The sequence below is a fragment of the Oncorhynchus nerka genome, linkage group LG4 (genome assembly GCF_034236695.1).
Source record: "Oncorhynchus nerka isolate Pitt River linkage group LG4, Oner_Uvic_2.0, whole genome shotgun sequence".
NCBI lineage: Eukaryota > Metazoa > Chordata > Actinopteri > Salmoniformes > Salmonidae > Oncorhynchus > Oncorhynchus nerka.
The window spans coordinates 76,249,066-76,272,197 of NC_088399.1; the positions used below are offsets into that span (position 1 = coordinate 76,249,066).

At 45.4% G+C, this 23,132-nt stretch overlaps 1 protein-coding gene across 2 annotated transcripts in view; it reads right to left on the reverse strand.

The window, feature by feature from the left end:
- Positions 1–2,843: 2,843 nt before the first annotated feature.
- Positions 2,844–23,132, reverse strand: part of sdc3 (syndecan 3) — a 34,435-nt gene continuing 14,146 nt past the window's right edge. The window contains exons 2-5 of one of the 2 annotated variants that reach the window (XM_029658585.2): positions 10,605–10,698; positions 6,463–7,235; positions 5,744–5,948; positions 2,844–3,297 (exon numbers count right to left, since the gene is read on the reverse strand). In XM_029658585.2, coding sequence (XP_029514445.1) covers positions 3,131–3,297; positions 5,744–5,948; positions 6,463–7,235; positions 10,605–10,698 — 1,239 coding nt within the window. In that variant the 3' untranslated portion in view covers positions 2,844–3,130. Of the gene's footprint in view, positions 3,298–3,839; positions 3,989–5,743; positions 5,949–6,462; positions 7,236–10,604; positions 10,699–23,132 lie in introns of those variants that run through there. The other variant, XM_065017838.1, reaches the window with a different exon arrangement.

Here is a 23,132-nt window from a genome sequence, read left to right on the forward strand (position 1 = left end):
GATGTAACACCATAGTCAAACACCAGAGGGCAGAGTGTCACACCATCACCCAGCCAGCGTCACTCCATCCATGTATGACATGTTAAACCCTCCCATTCTCCCCCTGCTTCTCCCTGAAATGTACAGTACACACTTACACACCTTCTCTAGGATTTAAAAGCATTGGATTGGTGTAGACTGTGTCTGTCTAGAATAATACCTACCTACACTATTCAATTCCACTCAGATCTACTCAAATGTTTAGGCACTAGGAGGTAGAGGTTAATGATTTGAGATTTATTGTGTCAGAGCGATATGTTTGTCAGTTCTATATGTGATTTTTCTATTTTATCTGCACTATACAGAGCTCTCAAAACCATTAGTCCTCTCATGTTCCACCCCCACACCATACCCTCAGCCAATAAAATCACAGACGACAGTGTGTTAACCAATGAGGTCTTTTATTTGGAACAGAGTGGCAAATTAGTGGCAGGGCCGTGGCGCAGAGGTCCGCCTCCCGGCGCTCAGCAGCCAATGACAGAAACAGCCTTAAAAAATGCAAATGTATAAAAACAGGATGGGTAACAGCAAACACAGTGTGGTGTGGCCTTCCACCAACTTGGCACACACACACACACACACACACACACACACACACACACACACACACACACACTCTCACTCTCTCTCTCTCTCTCTCTCTCTCTATTATTTGGCTATGCAGACTTATATGGGTACAAACACATGTTAACAGTTGGAAGGTAAGTTTAGAAAAGACAGTTCAGGTCAGTTCTGTCTGTGATGTGTGACGTCAGTCAGTCCTGCTACAGACAAACAGACCGTGAGTGACAGATTGTGTGTGAAAAAGCAGACTAGCCCCACATTCAGCAGTGAACAGGTGAGACCTACACACACACACACACACACGTCTGATGTGAAATAAGAGTGAGGCGTTCACTGCTTAAAAGAAAGAGGGGGCAAAGCAGTTGAGGCGTACACACACACACACACACACACACACACACAGGGGTACAGGTGTGACTACCTGACTATGGAAGAGCGTCAGAACTGCTGGAGCAGGTAAAATACACACCTGCCCATAGTACATTCCTCTCAGAACACACACACACACACACACACACACACACACACACACACACACACACAGACTAGTATAGTTTGACTTCCATGCAGTTGTTCTACAGTACTGAATATATTAGAAGCTACTAGTCCAGTCGTACTCGTGTGTTGGTTATTGTTACAATCTTAGATAGAAAGCACAGCCTCCAACTCAACTCCTGTCCCCACACCTACCCACTGCCCCCACTTCAACTCCTGTCCCCACCCCTACCCACTGCCCCCACTTCAACTCCTGTCCCCACACCTACCCACAGCCCCCACCTTAACTCCTGTCCCCACACCTACTGATGGACAACTTCTACTTGAAGAGCCACGTTCAGCATCGTAAGCCCCTCCCTCACAGTCCCAAAGACCAGCCCACCCCCAAATAGACAGCCAATGGTAGAAGAGAAAGAAAGAGCATGCAGGGGATTGGATGGATACATGCTGGTGCCTTTACACAACGGACCAAACTCTAACCAACCAGCAACTGATCAGTCACTTATTAATAATGTACTGAAACCAGCTTGTGTGATGAGGATAATGATAATATGTTGAGTGAGTGATATGATTTATATATATATATATATTTAGTCAATGAAGCGCAAGTGATATATTTGTGTGTGTGTGTTTGAGCTTGTGAGCGCATGCTTGCATGTACGGCGTGTGTATATTTGCTTAAGTGTGTGAGTGCGTACTTGTGAGTATGTGTGGTGTGTGTGTGTTGAGAGCACAGCTCCACAGATTGACGTGATATAGAAATGGTGATCATGCGACTGGTTAGTGGCAACGACAGAAAAAGTATTTCAACCAATGATATTTACATATAAACTTTTGAAACCGCTAAATACACATCCTTTCGTTCATTCGAGTATTATTTTCATTATTACTATTATTTACCAACCAGTCCAGAACATTGATATATTATTGGTTATTATTACTATCCATAGAACTAATCACCTTTGTACAGCGTAAAGGAGCAAACCAGACAGCTAGCCGCTAGCCCTGTGTTAGCATTCAGCACCAGGGTCTTATTCATTGACACACAACGGAAAACGTTGTAAAACATTTTGCAATGGAATACGGAAATGTGCATTTCTTATTGGACCAGGTAGTCCTCTCTGTTTCAGTCCGTTTTCTTTGTTTGGTGCCTAATGAATACAACCCAGGGATGTTGGAGGGTAAACATTCGTAATCTGTTGTTTAAACACCCCTTCACTTGGTGAACAGTGTTTACACAACTACTACCATCAGGTAGCGTTGATAGCATTAGCTAATGTTTATGTTACCCCAGCGGTTTGTTTACCCACCATTTTATTTAACACTATATCCCTGGTTAGAATCCCTTGCTAACTACCAGTGAATGCTGCCACAACGTTGTCCTGAGGTTGTCAGAGCGTTGTGGGAGGGTTCCCCTACTCTGATTGGCCAAGCACAGAGAGAGGGGTCCAAGCCATGTGTGTGTGTGTGTGTGTGTGTGTATGTGTGAGAGAGCACCAGGGCAATGGAAGGCACTACAATAGAGACCTTTCCTCTAACCTTTGACCCCAGTGTCTGTGTGGCCAATCAGATGACACTCTCTTTCCTCCTCCGTTTGTCTCTGTCCCTTCTTCTCCCCCATCCCTCTTTCACTTGGCTCATTCGCTCCGTGGAACAGACACTAGAGTATTGTGCTAGAACACCGGATAAGAGCTTGTGTTTTTACAAAATAATCAGTTCATTACATCATCAGAACAATAATCATATAATATCAATAACAACATTTACTTAAAAAAAAAAATATTGTGTATCACATTTTTATATATTTTTTTCCAGCTGATATATTTTGTTATTTTTTTAAAAGTGTATTTATATTTTTTAAAGAAATGTTTGAGTCCGTGGAGAGACGGGCACTCTCAGTAACAACTGACATGAGGACAGGAACATAGGAGAGAAGAGAGGGAGGAAGATACGGGAGAAAGATGGGAAGGAGATGTGAAGCGACAGGACGGGAAGGGAGCTGGAGTGATAAGCATCTCTCTGTGTGTGTGTGTTATGCGTAGAACTCCTCCTGTTTGTCAGCTTTCTGGTAGGTGACGGTGGCTTGCTTGGGTTCCTCCAGTGTGTAGCTGCCTTCATCTTTCTTCTTCATCCTGTACACCAGCAGCATGACCAGGAACGCTGCAAACAGGGCCCCCACCACGCCCCCCACTATCACCGCTGTGGACAGAGAGATAGAGGAAGGGATGGTGGGGAGAGAGAGGGAGGGACAGAGTGGGAGGAAGGGAGAAAGAAAGAGGAAGGGGGAAACAGAGAGAGAGACATGGTCAAACAATATAGAACTCATTCTGAATAGGACAAAAGATTCAGAACATGTAAAGAACAGAGACACATACACTAATGCCATGCAAGTGGTTGAAGTGGGCTAGCGCTGACCACTGGTATACAGACCACTGGTGTCTCTAATTGTCTACTGCTTCTATATGTCTTCTGGAGAATATGGAATCTAAATAGATTCAAATATAATAAAATTACCCCGGTACGGTAAATTAAATTAGTTTAGTGAGTAACGGCATCTTCAAGTACCACTTTAAGCACTGCAGGCAATGCTAACATATGAACTGTCGTCTGTCATGATCATCTATTATACCCCAAGCTGTGTGTATTTACATAGTATCTACATAGTACACGCTATCATGTGTCATGACCGTCCCTACATATTAAGATCCCGTGTCACTAACACACACAAATCATGTGTAGGCTACTGTTCCTACATACTACAACACACTAACATCATGTGTCCAGCGCACAGACACACTAAGGACACAGTTAGCCTGCTTTGACTCCTGCTCTTTACCGATCACCACGAAGTCAGCGAAAACCACCGCCAGCAGGCAAGCAATCAGAATGGCTGGGGGAGACACAGACAGCCAATCAGAATAAAGACAAAAGCTACGCCCGTCAGAAGAATACGGAGAGATAGAGAGAAAGAGAGAGGAGTGAGACATACTAGTAGAGGGAGAGAGAGGAGTGAGACATACTAGTAGAGGGAAAGAGAGGAGTGAGACATACTAGTAGAGGGAAAGAGAGGAGTGAGACATACTAGTAGAGGGAAAGAGAGGAGTGAGACATACTAGTAGAGGGAAAGAGAGGAGTGAGACATACTAGTAGAGGGAAAGAGAGGGGTGAGACATACTAGTAGAGGGAAAGAGAGGAGTGAGACATACTAGTAGAGGGAAAGAGAGGAGTGAGACATACTAGTAGAGGGAAAGAGAGGAGTGAGACATACTAGTAGAGGGAAAGAGAGAGAAGGAGTGAGACATACTTAGCAGAGGGAAAGAGAGATAAGGAGTGAGACATACTAGCAGAGGGAAAGAGAGAGAAGGAGTGACATACTAGTAGAGGGAAAGAGAGAGAAGGAGTGAGACATACTAGTAGAGGGAAAGAGAGAGAAGGAGTGAGACATACTAGTAGAGGGAAAGAGAGAGAAGGAGTGAGACATACTAGTAGAGGGAAAGAGAGAGAAGGAGTGAGACATACTAGTAGAGGGAAAGAGAGAGAAGGAGTGAGACATACTAGTAGAGGGAAAGAGAGAGAAGGAGTGAGACATACTAGTAGAGGGAAAAGAGAAGGAGTGAGACATACTAGTAGAGGGAAAGAGAGAGAAGGAGTGAGACATACTAGTAGAGGGAAAGACAGAAGGAGTGAGACATACTAGCAGAGGGAAAGAGAGAGAAGGAGTGACATACTAGTAGAGGGAAAGAGAGAGAAGGAGTGAGACATACTAGTAGAGGGAAAGAGAGAGAAGGAGTGAGACATACTAGTAGAGGGAAAGAGAGAGAAGGAGTGAGACATACTAGTAGAGGAGGGAAAGAGGGAGAAGGAGTGAGACATACTAGTAGAGGGAAAGAGAGAGAAGGAGTGAGACATACTAGTAGAGGGAAAGAGAGAGAAGGAGTGAGACATACTAGTAGAGGGAAAGAGAGAGAAGGAGTGAGACATACTAGTAGAGGGAAAGAGAGAGAAGGAGTGAGACATACTAGTAGAGGGAAAGAGAGAGAAGGAGACAGAGACATACTAGTAGAGGGAAAGAGAGAGAAGGAGTGAGACATACTAGTAGAGGGAAAGAGAGAGAAGGAGTGAGACATACTAGTAGAGGGGAAAGAGAGAGAAGGAGTGAGACATACTAGTAGAGGGAAAGAGAGAGAAGGAGTGAGACATACTAGTAGAGGGAAAGAGAGAGAAGGAGTGAGACATACTAGTAGAGGGAAAGAGAGAGAAGGAGTGAGACATACTAGTAGAGGGAAAGAGAGAGAAGGAGTGAGACATACTAGTAGAGGGAAAGAGAGAGAAGGAGTGAGACATACTAGTAGAGGGAAAGAGAGAGAAGGAGTGAGACATACTAGTAGAGGGAAAGAGAGAGAAGGAGTGAGACATACTAGTAGAGGGAAAGACAGAAGGAGTGAGACATACTAGTAGAGGGAAAGAGGGAGAAGGAGTGAGACATACTAGTAGAGGGAAAGAGAGAGAAGGAGTGAGACATACTAGTAGAGGGAAAGAGAGAGAAGGAGTGAGACATACTAGTAGAGGGAAAGGTTTGCTATGGGTGGTTTTATTTATTTTTTATTATTTTTTAAATATTTTTTTTGTGTATGTGTGTCCTCACCTATCAGAACCTCCTTCCTCTCCAAGATGTTCTTCTGAGGAAGTTGAGCGGCAGAACTTCCTGTGTTAATTGTGTTGCCAATCAGATCAGGTTCTGCCCCAGTCTCCATGCCAAGGCCACGACCAACAACCTCGTTGCCCTGGCGACGGTCCTCCTCCCGGATCTCAAAGTCTCCGCTGGGTCCATTAACCCCTAATTCATTATTCTGAGAGAGAGACAGAAAGAGAGAGAGAGAGAGAGACAGAAAGAGAGAGAGACAGAAAGAGGGACAGAGAGAGAGAGAGACAGACAGAAAGAGGGACAGAGAGAGAGAGAGACAGAAAGAGGGACAGAGAGAGAGAGAGAGAGACAGAAAGAGGGACAGAGAGAGAGAGAGACAGAAAGAGGAAGAGAAAGAGGGACAGAGAGAGAGAGAGAGCAAAATAAAAAGAAAGGGGGATTGAGAGAGAAAGACACACAATTACCATGTCAGTTCAGATAGATTGGTGATTGGGGAAAGGGGATACCTAGTCAGTTGTACAACTGAATGAGAACCCAAATAAACGTCACATTATCTCCAGAAGCTGTGGAGTGTTTCAGCCTATTTAGCTGGATGCTAATCATGTAATTAATCATTAACGATGCTACTAACGAGGAGCCTCGCTCTTAACGAGGACCACCTGTGTCTCTCACTCCACATGTGATGGATAAATACACACAGGATACACACAAACACACACCATTGTCGTAGAAGGCTGCTGTGGGCGTGTGCTCCTCTCTGTGGGTGCGGCTTTAATAGGCGTGGTCACCAGAACACTGGGCCTAAAGGGGGCGGAGCTAGACCTCTCAGTTAGGGCTGGTCCAATCGTAGTGGGTGGAGCTGTTGTCTTTGGGAGGGGTGTGGTCTCTGTATCTGTAGTGGTCACTTCTTCCTCTTCTTCTTCCGTGGTGGTCTCCATAGGCATACTGGTGGTGGAGTCTGGGGACAGGTAGACATCCTCGTCCTCTTCTTCTGTGGTGACCAGGTCCTGCACGCCACTAGAGGGTGCTACACTCTCCGCCAGAGGCGTCGCTGTGCTGGTGGTCGCCATGGGAACAGCCGCCGGGCCACGGGGTGAGATGGTGGTCTGGGCGGCTCTCGCTCTTTCACGTTCTCTTTCTCGTTCCCTCTCTATTTCCCGTTGCCTCTCTCTCTCTCTTTCTCTCTCCCTCTCCTTTTCTCTCTCCCTCTCCTTTTCTCTCTCCCTCTCTCTATCCCTCTCCCGCTCCATCTCCCTTACTCTCTCTCTTTCCCTCTCCCTCTCTCTCTCCCTCCCTCTCTCCCACTCTATCCCACTCTCCCCCTCTCCCTCAGTGGGTAGTGGGGTGGGGAGAGCGTCGGGGTTGGGATTGGGCTCGGCTGCAGGTGGGGCTGAGGGGGCGGGGCCAGTAGCCTGGGTGGTGGAAAGGGGAAGGGGCTCCTCAGTGCTGAAAGACACACCCACCGCTGTAGGGTTGACCTTCATCTCTGGAACTATGGAGAGAAAGAAAGAGGGAAGGAGATTAACTGTTAAACTAGTTATGAACAAAAAAAAATATTAGAGTGAGAGGAAATGAGAGAGATAGAATGGCTAAACACAGTCATAGAAGCTAATCTGAAACAGAAATAGAATGGCTAAACACAGTCATAGAAGCTAATCTGAAACAGAAATAGATTGTATTTAGCCAGTCATAGAAGCTCATCTGAAACAAACAAAGGCCTCTTACAAATAAGCGTTATGGAGGTAATTCTACACACACACACACACACACACACACCAAACATGGGAACTAGACACAGAACACACATACTCAAACTAAAACACACACAATGGCCTGTCTGCATGAGATCATCTGATCTGCTGTCTGTAATCAGATTACTGTAAATAAGATCACTTAGTCTGGGTGGAGATCTGGCTACTGGGAGGGTGTGTGCACGTGTTTCTGTGCCCAGTTCCTGTGTTTCGTTAATGCAAGGCCGTGTATGTGTGTGTATATGCGTGTGTATGTGTGTGTATGTGTGCGTTTATGCGTGTGTATGTGTGCGTTTATGCGTGTGTATGTGTGTGTTTATGCGTGTGTATGTGTGTGTTTATGCGTGTGTATGTGTGTGTATGTGTGCGTTTATGCGTGTGTATGTGTGCGTTTATGCGTGTGTATGTGTGCGTTTATGCGTGTGCGTTTATGCGTGTGTTTATGCGTGCGTTTATGCGCGTATTTATGCGTGTGTATGTGTGCGTTTATGCGTGTGTATGTGTGCGTTTATGCGTGTATATGTGTGCGTTTATGCGTGTGTACTTATGCGTGTGTATGTGTGTGTGTATATGCGTGTGTGTGTGTGTTTAGGCGTATGTATGTGTGTGTTTAGGCGTGTGTATGTGTGTGTTTATGCGTGTGTGTTTATGCGTGTGTGTTTATGCGTGTGCTTGTGTTTATGCGTGTTTATGTGTGTGCGTGTGTTTATGCGTGTTTATGCGTGTGTGTGTGTTTATGCGTGTGTGTGTTTATGCGTGTGCGTGTTTATGCGTGTGTGTGTGCTTATGAGTGTGCGTGTTTATGCGTGTGCGTGTTTATGCGTGTGTGTTTATGCGTGTGCGTGTTTATGCGTGTGTGTTTATGCGTGTGTGTGTGTGTGTGTGTTTATGCGTGTGTATGTGTGTGTTTATGCGTGTGTGTGTTTATGCGTGTCCGTGTGTGTGTTTATGCGTGTGTGTGTTTATGCGTGTGCGTGTGTTTATGTGTGTGTGCGTGTGTTTATGCGTGTGTGCGTGTGTTTATGCGTGTGTGCGTGTGTTTATGCGTGTGTGCGTGTGTGTTTATGCGTGTGTGTGTGTTTATGCGTGTGTATGTGTGTGTTTGTGTGTGTTTATGCGTGTGTATGTGTGTGTTTATGCGTGTGTGTGTTTATGCGTGTGTGTGTTTATGCGTGTGTGTGTTTATGCGTGCGCGTGTGTGTTTACGCGTGCGCGTGTGTGTTTACGCGCGTCCGCGTGTGTTTACGCGCGTCCGCGCGTGTTTACGCGCGTCGCGCGTGCGTGTGTTCGCGCGTGTGTGCGTGCGCGCGTGTGGTTACGCGCGCGCGTGTGTTTACGCGCGCGCGTGCGCGTGTGTGTTACGCGCGCGTGCGTGTGTTTACGCGCGTGTGGTGCGCGTGTGTGTGGTTTACGTGCGTGTGTACGCGCGCGTGTGTGGTTACGCGCGCGTGTGTGTGTGTTTGCGTAGCGTGTTTACGCGTGTGTGTGTGTGTGTTTGCGCGCGCGTGTGTGTGTTACGCGCGCGCGCGTGTGTGTGTTTACGCGCGCGCGTGTGTGGTTACGCGCGTGTGTGTGGTTGCGCGCGCGCGTGTGTGGTTGCGCGCGCGTGTGTGGTTGCGCGCGCGCGTGTGTGGTTACGCGCGCGCGTGTGTGGTTACGCGCGCGCGTGTGTGTGTTTACGCGCGTGTTTACGCGCGCGTGTGTGTTTCGCGCGCGCGCGTGTGTGTTCTACGCGCGCGTGTGTGTGTTTACGCGCGCGTGTGTGTGTTTACGCGCGCGTGTGTGTGTTTACGCGCGCGTGTGTGTGTTCTGCGCGCGCGTGTGTGTTTACGCGCGCGTGTGTGTTTACGCGCGTGTGTGTTTACGCGTGTGTGTGTTACGCGCGCGTGTGTGTGTTACGCGCGCGCGTGTGTGTTTACGCGCGTGTGTGTGTGTGTGTTTACGCGCGCGTGTGTGTTTACGCGCGCGTGTGTGTGTGTTTACGCGCGCGTGTGTGTGTGTTTACGCGCGCGTGTGTGTGTGTTTACGCGCGCGCGTGTGTGTGTGTGTTTATGCGTGTGTATGTGTGTGTTTATGCGTGTGTGTGTTTATGCGTGTCCGTGTGTGTGTTTATGCGTGTGTGTGTTTATGCGTGTCCGTGTGTGTGTTTATGCGTGTCCGTGTGTGTGTTTATGCGTGTGTGTGTTTATGCGTGTCCGTGTGTGTGTTTATGCGTGTGTGTGTTTATGCGTGTCCGTGTTTATGCGTGTCCGTGTTTATGCGTGTCCGTGTTTATGCGTGTCCGTGTTTATGCGTGTCCGTGTTTATGCGTGTGTGTGTTTATGCGTGTGCGTGTGTGTTTACGCGTGTCCGTGTGTGTGTTTACGCGCGCGTGTGTGTGTTTACGCGCGCGCGTGTGTGTGTTGCTTGCGCGCGTGTGTGTGTGTTGCGCGCGCCTGTGTGTGTGTTTGCGCGCGCGCCTGTGTGTGTGTTTACGCGCGCGCGTGTGTGTGTGTTTACGCGCGCGCGTGTGTGTGTGTTTACGCGCGCGCGTGTGTGTTTACGCGCGCGCGTGTGTGTTTACGCGCGCGCGTGTGTGTTTACGCGCGCGCGTGTGTGTTTACGCGCGCGTGTGTGTTTACGCGCGTGTGTGTTTACGCGCGCGTGTGTGTGTTTACGCGCGCGTGTGTGTGTTTACGCGCGCGCGTGTGTGTGTTTACGCGCGCGTGTGTGTGTTTACGCGCGCGCGTGTGTGTGTTTACGCGCGCGCGTGTGTGTGTTTACGCGCGCGTGTGTGTGTGTTTACGCGCGCGCGTGTGTGTGTGTTTGCGCGTGTGTGTGTTTACGCGCGTGTGTGTGTGTTTACGCGCGCGCGTGTGTGTGTTTACGCGCGTGTAGTCCCTGTGTTTAATTTGACCTCAGATTTGGGGTTGGGAGTCAGAGCTGCAGATTTAAACACAGCAGCTGTCACCTCTTAAACCAACAGGCTGCAGAGAATTCCCACACACACAATCTAACATAGGCCCACTACACGTTCAAACATGCCTATGTTAGATTGTGTGTGTGTGTGTGTATATAGGCCCCCTACATGTTCAAACATGCCTATGTACAAACACACACAACAAACTCACAGCCAGATCCAGAGCCTGAGAAGAGGTCTTCATCATCATAGAACTCATCTCCAGAAGGACCTTCTAGATCTATAGACGGAACCCAGGTCTGACCCTGGAGAGAGAAAGAAAAGACAGAGGTTATTCTTCTCAATGTTTGTTTGTTTTGTCCATTTCATCCATCATAGAAAACTTAGTTAGATGAGACTACTTTCAGAATGATAAAGCCAAAGAGATGAGAGAGGAACTATCCATTAGGGAAAAAGAAGAAGAGACAGAGACTAGAAAATAGAAGAGAGAGATGGACCATTATCTTCCATTAACAGGAGAGAGAAGACAAGGCATCTGTTTCTCTCTCTCACACGAGAGACTGTCAGACTGTTCTATTGAGTTGTATAACTGACCACTATTGAGTTGAGTATAAGTACTATTGTAGAGTCTGAACCAAAGCTGAAAGTTTGGCAGGCCAAAGTTGTTTTTAGTTCTATAATGGCTTAGAGATGAGAAGAGCTGTTTGTTGGTAATCTCAATAAGTGGATGTTGGATACATAACAATGTCTGTCATATTTTTATACAGCCCAGAAACACTGTTTCACCTGAGAGTTACATACAGTCAGAAAAATAGCAAACGATGAGAGAGTCATTTCATTATCAGCATAAAACCAAAACACACCACAACCATACTGCACCACAACCATACTGCACCACAACCATACTGCACCACAACCATACTACACCACAACTATACTACACCACAATAATCCAGGTAGGTAACATTAGAACAGCTCATCTACATTTCGAAACAAACTGTGATTCAAACAAACGCAGACAAACAAGCTGTGCACCGCGTTTTACTTTTAACTGTGATTTCTGCTACTGTCTGGTCCTGTGGTCGTGTTGTGATGACCTAGTCACCCCAAGCTCAGGTCAAGAGAAAGGTGACAGGGTTAGGGTGAGCTCCCGGCCTGAATGTCCTCACCTCCACCCTCTCTGACCTTCCCCAAAACGGTTAAGTCGCTTACCGCTGAGGACAAGCCACTTCATACGGTCATGGGGAATAGGGACGTTAAATATAGGGTGACTTGGAAAGATGTGGGGTGGTTTATGGTACATTTGATCGGTTCAGGGTACTCTAGATTTTATTTGGATAATTACTGTAGTACTACCAGCTAGCTTCCTACTGTTCATTATAAACTGTTGTGTAAACAGTCATCATATCTTAAAGTCAACCTCTGGCAGGCAGGAAGAAACAGACAGACACACACAGACAGACAGACAGTGCCAGTTAGCTAGTGGTATCCCACTGCTCTCTCTGCCTCCAGGAAACACAAAGGAAACCTGATGCCACTGAAAGCCAATTAAACCATCATGCAATGTAGAAACTAGAAACCTGACCTCAGTGTGGCTCTACTTGCTTCACTGTGGACCGTGCTAGAACCACATTTCAACTGGAACGCTATTCACTTTATAAGGCACTATTTCTGGCACCCTATCCCTATATAGTGTCCAGCTTTTGGTCAGAAGTAGTGCTTTCTCCTCTTATAGTGCACTACTTTTGATGCGCTGTGCTTTAGTTATAGTGGTAGTGCACTACAGGGAATAGATTTTCTCTGAGTGATTAGTGCTTTTTGAGGTCCGTTTGGATTATTCAAAAATAATCACGTTTTTCTATTTAGTTTTTGATACTTTTTTAAACATTGAATGCATTTGAATGGAAATTCCAAAGCCCAAAATAGTGAACATTCAAATGCCAAAATATTGAAAACATTCCATTGTCTCTGTCAGGTCCACATTGGGTAAACATCAATAGAAAAATAGGAAATTACTATGAAAAATTACATTTTCCAGGTTTGTATATGTATTTCTTCGTTTTTAAAGTCATTATCTCATCTCTGATCAGGCAGTAGCATCCAGCCAGCTAGACAACCATCTACCGTTATCTCTGATCAGGCAGTAGCATCCAGCCAGCTAGACAACCATCTACCGTTATCTCTGATCAGGCAGTAGCATCCAGCCAGCTAGACAACCATCTACCGTTATCTCTGATCAGGCAGTAGCATCCAGCCAGCTAGACAACCATCTACCGTCATCTCTGATCAGGCAGTAGCATCCAGTCAGCTAGACAACCATCTACCGTTATCTCTGATCAGGCAGTAGCATCCAGCCAGCTAGACCAACATCTACCGTTATCTCTGATCAGGCAGTAGCATCCAGCCAGCTAGACAACCATCTACCGTTATCTCTGATCAGGCAGTAGCATCCAGCCAGCTAGACAACCATCTACCGTTATCTCTGATCAGGCAGTAGCATCCAGCCAGCTAGACCACCATCTACCGTCATCTCTGATCAGGCAGTAGCATCCAGCCAGCTAGACAACCATCTACCGTTATCTCTGATCAGGCAGTAGCATCCAGCCAGCTAGACAACCATCTACCGTTATCTCTGATCAGGCAGTAGCATCCAGCCAGCTAGACCAACATCTACCGTTATCTCTGATCAGGCAGTAGCATCCAGCCAGCTAGACAACCATCTACCGTTATCTCTGATCAGGCAGTAGCATCCAGCCAGCTAGACAACCATCTACCGTTATCTCTGATCAGGCAGTAGCATCCAGCCAGCTAGACAACCATCTACCGTTATCTCTGATCAGGCAGTAGCATCCAGCCAGCTAGACCAACATCTACCGTCATCTCTGATCAGGCAGTAGCATCCAGCCAGCTAGACAACCATCTACCGTTATCTCTGATCAGGCAGTAGCATCCAGCCAGCTAGACACCCAACTACCGTTATCTCTGATCAGGCAGTAGCATCCAGCCAGCTAGACCAACATCTACCGTTATCTCTGATCAGGCAGTAGCATCCAGCCAGCTAGACCAACATCTACCGTTATCTCTGATCAGGCAGTAGCATCCAGCCAGCTAGACACCCAACTACTGTTATCTCTGTGCTCCCCACACTCACTGTACAGTCTTTGAGTCATCCTACTTAGTTAGGCTAGTAGCTGCCTAAGTATGCTGCAGACCTGTCTGAAAATAATTGTACTAGTTCTTCAAAGTACATAAGGTACTGCTTATTACTACAACTATCAATCGGGCAGAGCTACCTCACGAACGGTCACTAACCCTCTTGTCTGTACATTCCTCTCTTATGCGGCCTGTGTGTAGACCATCCGTCTCTGTCCAAGCCAGGGAGAACAGGTGCAGTGGATTATGGTCATTGTAGTTAATAACCATGTTTCTACGCTGAACTAGTTTGAATATTTGCCAAATGAAAACTCCCAGCGTCCCACATACAGTAGTTTTTTATTTAATTTCTCTAGAGAAATGGTGCGCTGAGCTCACAAAAAAAGAACTAAAATGAACTGACGTTGGTCAATTAGTTGTTTAATAACTCAACACTACCTCTGAGATAGAACTATAAGAGATCGAAAGATATAGGTCCAAATGAAAGTTCTTTACAAATGGGAGAATTACTAAATGTTGTTTTGATTCTCTGAGCAGGTCTGTAGAGAAACAACATTCACATGGGAGTCTGGAAGTTTGAAAGTAGGCAGTCTGAAAGTAGACTGAACCTTTCTTTTACTGCAGGGCTACTGTTACTAGCAAACCCAACGATCAGTCAGCACTGAAAAGTGCTGAAAAGACATCTCAAACCGTTCATGGCAGCAGTGTGTGTGTGTGTGTGTGTGTGTGTGTGTCTATAGCAAGGATCTGTTTTACAATGAGGCCCGTTGCTAGGAGCAACCTCTGTCTTTCACAGAAATTCACATCTCCCACAGTGAGGCAACCACACACACAACCTTAAATGAACACACACGCAAACACAACTTATACGTACACACATGACTGTAACTAAATAGGCAGGAGTTACGTAACACCAAATAAACAACCCAAAAACAAGTTAAAAACAGACTGTTTCTCTCCTCCAGCTCTCTCACCCTTCATCGGTCTCCCTTTATCTTTCCTTTCATCTGTTTTTCTCCCTTATCTATCCCTCCTTCTCCCTTTATCTCTCTCTCCCACACCCTCTCTCCCAATCCTTCTCTGATTGTTGTTGGAGCTGTGTCAACAACCCCCTCCTTCCTCTCCTCTCATCCTCCCATCTTACCCCTCCTCCTCGGGCTAGCTGTGAGACTGTCCCTTGAAGAAGCCTCTCACATACCACCCCTGATTATAAACACACACACACACAGTGTTTCACGCCTGCTTTGTTTTCCTCTGTGTCCAGTCTGAGTAAGCATGTAGGTTATGTCTGTGTGTTTATGTGTATGTGAGAGAGAGATGCATGTCTTTATGTCTGTATCCTTTATGTTTATCCTTCTACAGTAATGTCTCTCCATCCGCAGGGTAAATATACATCAGTGCATATTACAAGTGTAAATGTATGGTATGACCTCATTCTGAAGTGTGTCACTCTGTGTATAATGACAGGGTGTGTGTACATACGTATGTCTGTGCTCGTATAAACAAGTATGTAATCACAGGGTTTGTTTGTGGTGTGTGTGAGAGAGAGAGAGTGATGTTGGGTGGCGAATACAGCCGAGGCTGCAGTTTGTCTGCACACAGACAATCAGGAAAGTCAGCTAAAAACAGAAGCACTTGTACGCTATACAACACAGGATAATTAACACACCACACTGAGAGCTGGACACACACACAGTGTGTGTAACAAGTGTAACAAATATCTTGAACAAGTGGATGTTAAAAGCAGGATCAGAAAGGTCAAGTGTGCCAGCGAACGCCTGCATTGTTACATACAAGTCAGTCTTTGTTTCAAGTCAAACTTATGGTGTTCTTTCAGAATGTTTAAGAAAGTTAGCTGGCTAACTCTTTCCTCCTGTTTTGTGACAGTTCTACCCCTCAGTAACCCCACCCTTATTCAATGCACTGTAATGTGTCGACTGTAGCAGATAGAACTGTAGTGTATAGAGCAGAAACACTACATGACATGGAGTCATATCCATTCTACACAACACATTTTTATCTAGCCATTTGGTTCCATGACGTTGCACCCTCCAGTCTAGAATAAGCCCCTTTGTTTTTGAAGTTAACTGTTGTTATAAGTTGCTGTATGAATGACATGTTATTTTAAGTCCAGGCTTTTCCTGTCTTTACTGTTTTCCAGTGTGTGTGTGTGTGTGTGTGTGTGTGTGTTTTTCTGGTTTCTAACAGGTTGATCCTGCTAGGTCAACCAGCTCCCTGCTCTCTCTCACAGAGATAGGGAGCTAAACTGTGATTCACATCAAAATACATATCCTGCTACACAGGACTAGAGGCTAGTGGTTCATAACACACAGTCTGCTACACAGGACTAGAGGCTAGTGGTTCATAACACACAGTCTGCTACACAGGACTAGAGGCTAGTGGTTCATAACACACAGTCTGCTACACAGGACTAGAGGCTAGTGGTTCATAACACACAGTCTGCTACACAGGACTAGAGGCTAGTGGTTCATAACACACAGTCTGCTACACAGGACTAGAGGCTAGTGGTTCATAACACACAGTCTGCTACACAGGACTAGAGGCTAGTGGTTCATAACACACAGTCTGCTACACAGGACTAGAGGCTAGTGGTTCATAACACACAGTCTGCTACACAGGACTAGAGGCTAGTGGTTCATAACACACAGTCTGCTACACAGGACTAGAGGCTAGTGGTTCATAACACACAGTCTGCTACACAGGACTAGAGGCTAGTGGTTCATAACACACAGTCTGCTACACAGGACTAGAGGCTAGTGGTTGTATGTCAATACTTTGCATATGTGTGAATTCCATAACTGTTGAAGTGCAAAACTGTTTTCCAGTCCCAGCTCAAGCGTATTATTTTGTGTTCCTGATAACTGCATGCTCTGGTTTAGTGCTTTATGATTGCCTCAAGCAATTACGGGCTCCCGAGTGGCGCAGCGGTCTAAGGCACTGCATCTCAGTGCTAGAGGCATCACTACAGACCCTGGTTCGATTCCAGACTGTATCACAACCGGCCGTGATTGGGAGTCCCATAGGGCGGTGCACAATTGGCACAGAGTCGTCTGGGTTTGGCTGGGGTAGGCCATAATTGTACGCAGACGACACCATTCTGTATACTTCTGGCCCTTCTTTGGACACTGTGTTAACAAACCTCCAAACGAGCTTCAATGCCATACAACACTCCTTCCGTGGCCTCCAACTGCACTTAAATGCTAGTAAAACTAAATGCATGCTCTTCAAACGATCGCTGCCCGCCCGACTAGCATCACTACTTTGGATGGTTCTGACTTAGAATATGTGGACAACTATAAATACCTAGGTGTCTGGCTAGACTGTAAACTCTCCTTCCAGACTCACATTAAGCATCTCCAATCCAAAATTAAATCTAGAATCGGCTTCCTATTTGGCAACAAAGCCTCCTTCACTTATGCTGCCAAACCTCGTAAAACTGACTATCCTACCGATCCTTGACTTTGGCGATGTCATTTACAAAATAGCCACCAACACTTTACTCAGCAAATTGGATGTAGTCTATCACGGTGCCATCCGTTTTGTCACCAAAGCCCCATATACTACCCATCACTGCGACCTGTATGCTCTCGTTGGTTGGCCCTCGCTACATATTCGTCGCCAAACCCACTGGCACCAGGTCATCTATAAGTCTTTGCTAGGTAAAGCCCTGCCTTATCTCAGGTCACTGGTCACCATAGCAACACCCACCCGTAGCACGCACTCCAGCAGGTATATTTCACTGGTCATCCCCAAAGCTAACACGTCCTTTGGCCGCCTTTCCTTCCAGTTCTCTGCTGCCAATGACTGGAACGAATTGCATAAATCACTGAAGCTGGAGACATATCTCCCTCACTAAACATCAGCTGTCAGAGCAGCTTACCGATCTCTGCAGCTGTACACAGCCCATCTGTAAATAGCCCACAAACTACCTCATCCCCATATTGTTATTTATTTTTTGTCTTTTGCACCCCAGTGTCCCTACTTGCACATCATCATCTGCACATCTCTCACTCCAGTGTTAATGTTAAATTATAATTATTTTGTCACTATGGCCTATTTATTGCCATTTCCTCCCTAATCTTACATTTGCACACACTGTATATGGATTTTTCTATTGTGTTATTGACTGTATGTTTGTTTATCCCATGTGTAACTCTGTGTTGTTGTTTTTGTCAAACTGCTTTGCTTTATCTTGGCCATGTTGCAGTTGTAAATGAGAACTTGTTCTCTCCTATCACAGCCATTAAACTCTGTAACTGTTTTAAACTCACCATTGGCATCATTATAAAAATCCCTGAGCAGTTTCCTTCCTCTCCGTCAACTGGGCACCTGTATCTTTGTAGTGACTGGGTGTATTGATACATCAACCAAAGTGTAATTAATAACTAAACCATGCTCAAAGGGATATTCAATGTCTGCTTTTTTTTAACCATCTAGCAATAGGTGCCCTTCTTTGAAAGGCATGGGAAAACCTCCCTGGTCTTTGTGGTTGAATCTGTGCTTGAAATTCACTGCCCGACTTAGGGACCTTAAAAGATAATTGTATGTGTGGGGTACAGAGATGGGTAGTCATTCAAAAATCATGTTAAACACTATTATTGCCCCCAGAGTTAGTCTATGCAACTTATTAGCTGACTTGTTAACCTCGAGTGTAAGGGGCAGTATTTTGATGTTTGGATGAAAAACGTACCCAAATTAAACAACCTATTTCTCAGGCCCAGAATCTAGAATATACATATAACTGTCGGATTAGGATAGAAAACACTCTATAAAGTTTCCAAAACTGTCAAAATATTGTCTGTGGGTATAACAGAACTGATATTGCAGGCGAAAACCTGAGGAAAATCTAACCAGGAAGTGCTGTTTTTCCTGAAACCTCTCTGTTCCATTGCATGCCTTACCTCCATTTAAAGGGATATCAACCAAATGCCTTTCTCTATGGCTTCCACATGGTGTGAACAGTCTTTAGACATAGTTTCAGGCTTTTATTCTGAAAAATGAGCGAGAACGATCACAGTGCGTCAGTGGATGGCTGGGTGCCAGCAGAGTTTTGCATGCGCAACAGATTGGAGCAGACATTTTCTCTCTCTATCCTATTGGAAAAGCTATAGTCCGGTTGAAATATTATCGATAATTTATTGTTAAAAACAACTTGAGGATTGATTATAAAAACGTTTGACATATTTCTACAAACTTTACGGATACTATTTGGAATTTTCGTCTGCCCCGTCGTGACAGCTCGAGCCTGTGGATTTCTGAACAAAACGTGCCAACCAAATGGAGGTATTTTGGATAGAAAATGTTTCTTTATGGAACAAAAGAAACGTTTATTGTGTAACTGGGAGTCTCGTGAGTGCAAACATCCGAAGATCATCAAAGGTAAGTGATTCATTTTATTGCTTTTCTGACTTAGTGACCAAAAAGTCTACTTTGCTGCTAGCTGTTTGGAATGTTTAGTCTGCTGAGAGAGATGTCCTAACATAAACGCTTAGATAGCTTTTGCTTTTGTAAATCTTTTTTTAAATCTGGCACGTCAGGTGGATTAACAACAAGCTACGCTGTGTTTTGCTATATTGCACTTGTGATTTCATGAAAATTAAATATTTTTTGTAATTTAATTTGGCGCTCTGCAATTCAACGGATGTTGATGAAAATGATACGGGATGGGTGCGCCAAGAAGTTAAGTACATTTTTACTCCTGAACTTGTTTAGGCTTGCCATAACAAAGGAGTTGAATACTTGACTCAAGACTCAAGCTTTTCATTTTTGATTATTTATTTTTTTAATTCTAAAAACATAATTCCACTTTGACATTATGGGATATTGTGTGTAGAACAGCGACACAAAATCTAAATTCAATCAATTTTAAAATCAGGCTGTAACACAACAGAATGTGGAAAAAAGTCCAAGGATGTGAATACTTTCTGAAGGCACTACATACTGTATGTGGCACAAGTGAGAATCAAACCCACAACCCTGGTGTTGCACCATGCTGAGCTACAGTGACTGGACTAACACATTTAGAAAAATGGTAATTTAGCCATATTGTCCTGTGTCCATCACAGTTCCAACCCCCTCTCTGCATCTATCTATCTATCCTCTTCCTCTCCCTCCTGTCTTCGACAGCTGGTTGACTTGGGTGGCAGCCAGGCTTGGTCAGGGTTTGAGAGAGTTTGAGAGAGAAAGAATGGGTGGCAGGTAGCCTAGCGATTAAGTTCGTTGGGCCAGTAACCAAAAGGCTGAAGGTTCAAATCCCCGAGCCGGCTAACCCTAATTGCTGTAAGTCACTCTGGAGAAGAGAATTTGCTAAATGACTACAATGTAAAAACGAGAGAGAGAGAGAGAGAGAGAGAGAGAGATTGGGTTACCAGGTGATGACCTCGTTTAGACACCTGCCACCTTCAGCAGAGATTAACACAGAAACCCTTCGCATGCACGCACACACATACACTTGGCAGCGAAACCAAGTTTCAGCAGGTCCAGTATCTTAATCCTGTCAAGGTAAACTAAGGTAGAGTTAGGGGACAGAGAGAATCCTGTAACAGTGATGGTAGCTTAACTCTGCATACATAGGTTGGGTTTGTCCTAACAGAACTCGGCTAGGGGGACATCTGTGCTCGCATACTCCCTGAAGACCTTCACTTGAAAAACGAGAAAAAAAGCACCAATATTACTGTTGTTTGCCACTGTAGCAATAACAGAGCCATAAACACTTCCTCAAAATAGTCTGAATTTATTTAAGATGAATCAAGAAATGTGTCATTAATTTGGACGTTTCTGCCGAGGTCTTAGTCATGCAGTTTTACATCTAACTAAGATGTTTGGTGCCGTATTTCTCAAGTGAAAACATGTGCATGAAAACAAACACTTCATGTTCCCACTCCTACTAGGAGTAGTACTGTTGACAAATCAAAGACGAAGGGGCGTAGACTTTGGCTACCGAACTTCGACTTGCCTCAAGAAAAAAATGGTGTGCTCACGAATATCCCAACAAAAAAAACATCAAAGCCTGCTAATTGAGTTATGAAACTCTGACAGACGGTCTGATAGAAAAACACAGCTGGAGAACTATTGTTGTTATACGCCACTTAGCAGAGGCTTTTATCCAAAGCGACACACAGCAGAGTGGGTGCATACATTGTTTGTATGTACATGTGATCCCTGTGGGAATTAGAACCCACAACCTTGACGTTGATAGCGCCAGTCTTAAAGAGTCACAAAATAATAACATGTAGAATAACATACGTCTAAAGAGGTGAGGGGTGGAAATAGAAAAAAGTAGGGAGATGAGGAGGATGGAGAGAGGAGGAGGATGGAGTGAGAAGGAGGAGGATGATGGAGAGAGGAGGAGGATGATGATGGAGAGAGGAGGAGGAGGATGATGGAGAGAGGAGGAGGAGGATGGAGAGAGGAGGAGGAGGATGGAGAGAGGAGGAGGATGGATGGAGAGAGGAGGAGGTGGAGGATGGATGGAGAGAGGAGGAGGATGGATGGAGAGAGGAGGAGGATGGATGGAGAGAGGAGGAGGAGGATGGAGAGAGGAGGAGGAGGGATGGAGAGAGGAGGAGGAGGATGGAGAGAGGAGGAGGAGGATGGAGAGAGGAGGAGGATGGATGGAGAGAGGAGGAGGATGGATGGAGAGAGGAGGAGGAGGGATGGAGAGAGGAGGAGGAGGATGGAGAGAGGAGGAGGACGGCGAGAGAAAATAGAAGAGCTGCAGCAGTCAGATGTATATCTGTATGTAGGAGCCAGCTGTTACACTAATCCACCAATCCAACAGGATTATAGACCACGTCACACAGAGAGAGAGACAGAGAGACAGAGACGGAATCCTATTCCATTATATATGACTTTATGAAAGATGCATCAGACCGTGTGTTTGTGTGTGATGTCTTACTATTCTGTCTGCCAACAATGCCCTCAGACACAGTTAGTGTGTGTGTGTGTGTAAGATTATAGCCTAGCTGAATGGCTTGTTTCACCAGGCCAGTAGGAGGGCGTGGCTCCTGTGGTCTTCACTGTTCTGGTGTTCCTAAGAAACTTTTCAAAAGGCTTCAAAAATGTGCTTGTGTGTGAAAGAGAACCCCATGGACCAAGCTTCCTTTGTGCGTGTGTGAGCGAGCAAAATAATGTGTGTGTGTGAGAGAGAGAGAGTTTGTGGGGAGGGAGGGTGAAGGATTTATAGCAAAGAAATCAATGGTGACCTTTAAACTTTTGAATAGATTGGCTGGCCAGACGGCAACACACACACGTTGATGGGAATCCCATTTGTCTGACAGAGTAATCGGAATCACAAGAGACACATATTATAAGACTCATGTGATCTATTCATTACAGAAATTATTCAGAAAAGGGATAGAAGAGGAAGGGAGGACAACAAGAAAATAGGGTAAGGAGAGAGAGAAAAGAAAAATAGGGTAAGGAGAGAGAGAGAGAGGGGGTAGAGAAAGAGAGAGAGGGGGTAGAAATAGAAAGAAATAGAGAGAGGGGGGTAGAGAAAGAGAGAGAGGGGGGTAAAGAAAGAGAGAGAGAGAGGGGGTAGAGAAATAGAGAGAGGGGGTAAAGAAAAGAGAAAGAGGGGGGTAGAGAAAGAGAGAGGGGGGGGGGTAGAGAAATAGAGAGAGAGAGGGGGTAGAGAGAAGGGGGTAGAGAGAGAGAGAGAGGCGGGGGGGGTAGAGAAATAGAGAGAGAGAGAGAGAGAGAGAGAGGTAAGTGTTTCATCTCTGATGCAGGGAAGGAAAATATAATCAGTTCTCTGTAATTCAATCTGTAATAGAGAGAGGCTCCAACGTCTGTGTGTGTGTGTGTGTGTGTGTGTGTAATATAAATGATACATGTGACCTACCTCACACATCCAATACTCAGACACACACACACACACACACACACACACACACACCTAGACTAACTGCTCCTGTTGATTGGTGGTTCAGAGACATTTCCACCCAATCAGTCACCAGTGTGCCTCACACTGATCCCTATTGGTCAATTAACTTTGAATTCCCATAGTGTACTAAGTTAAAACCATTGTAACAGGTTATGACTGGGTTAAAATGGTGCTCTTAGGTTAGCCATACTTCTCTTGGTAGTCTCTTACCAGGGTTGTGTTCATTTGGCACAATACATGAGAAAATGTTTTGAAAGGGAAGGGGTACTGTCTCAACTTGTCCAACCTGGCTCATTTTCTTTTTGAAATGTTTTCCTGTTTAGTGCCAAATGAACGCTACCCCTGTTTGAGCACATGCCATTGTAAGTACTATTTATGAATGAACAGTCTGTCTTCATGAGACTTTCAATATTAGCTGCACCTCAACAGATAATAATGAACAATAAAATACCACACCATTTATGGCACCCTTATCTTTCTCTCCCCCCCCCCTCTCTAATCCTTTCCAGGTTGTTCTGTCCATTCAATCCCTCTCAGCTCTACTAAGCTCTTTATAAACATCCGTTAACCACCACTATCTTTCTACTGCTGACCCTTCCTACTGTACCTCTCATTCTCCCTCTACCTCTCCCTCTACCCATCTCCTTCTCCCTCTACCCACCTCTCCCTCTATCCACC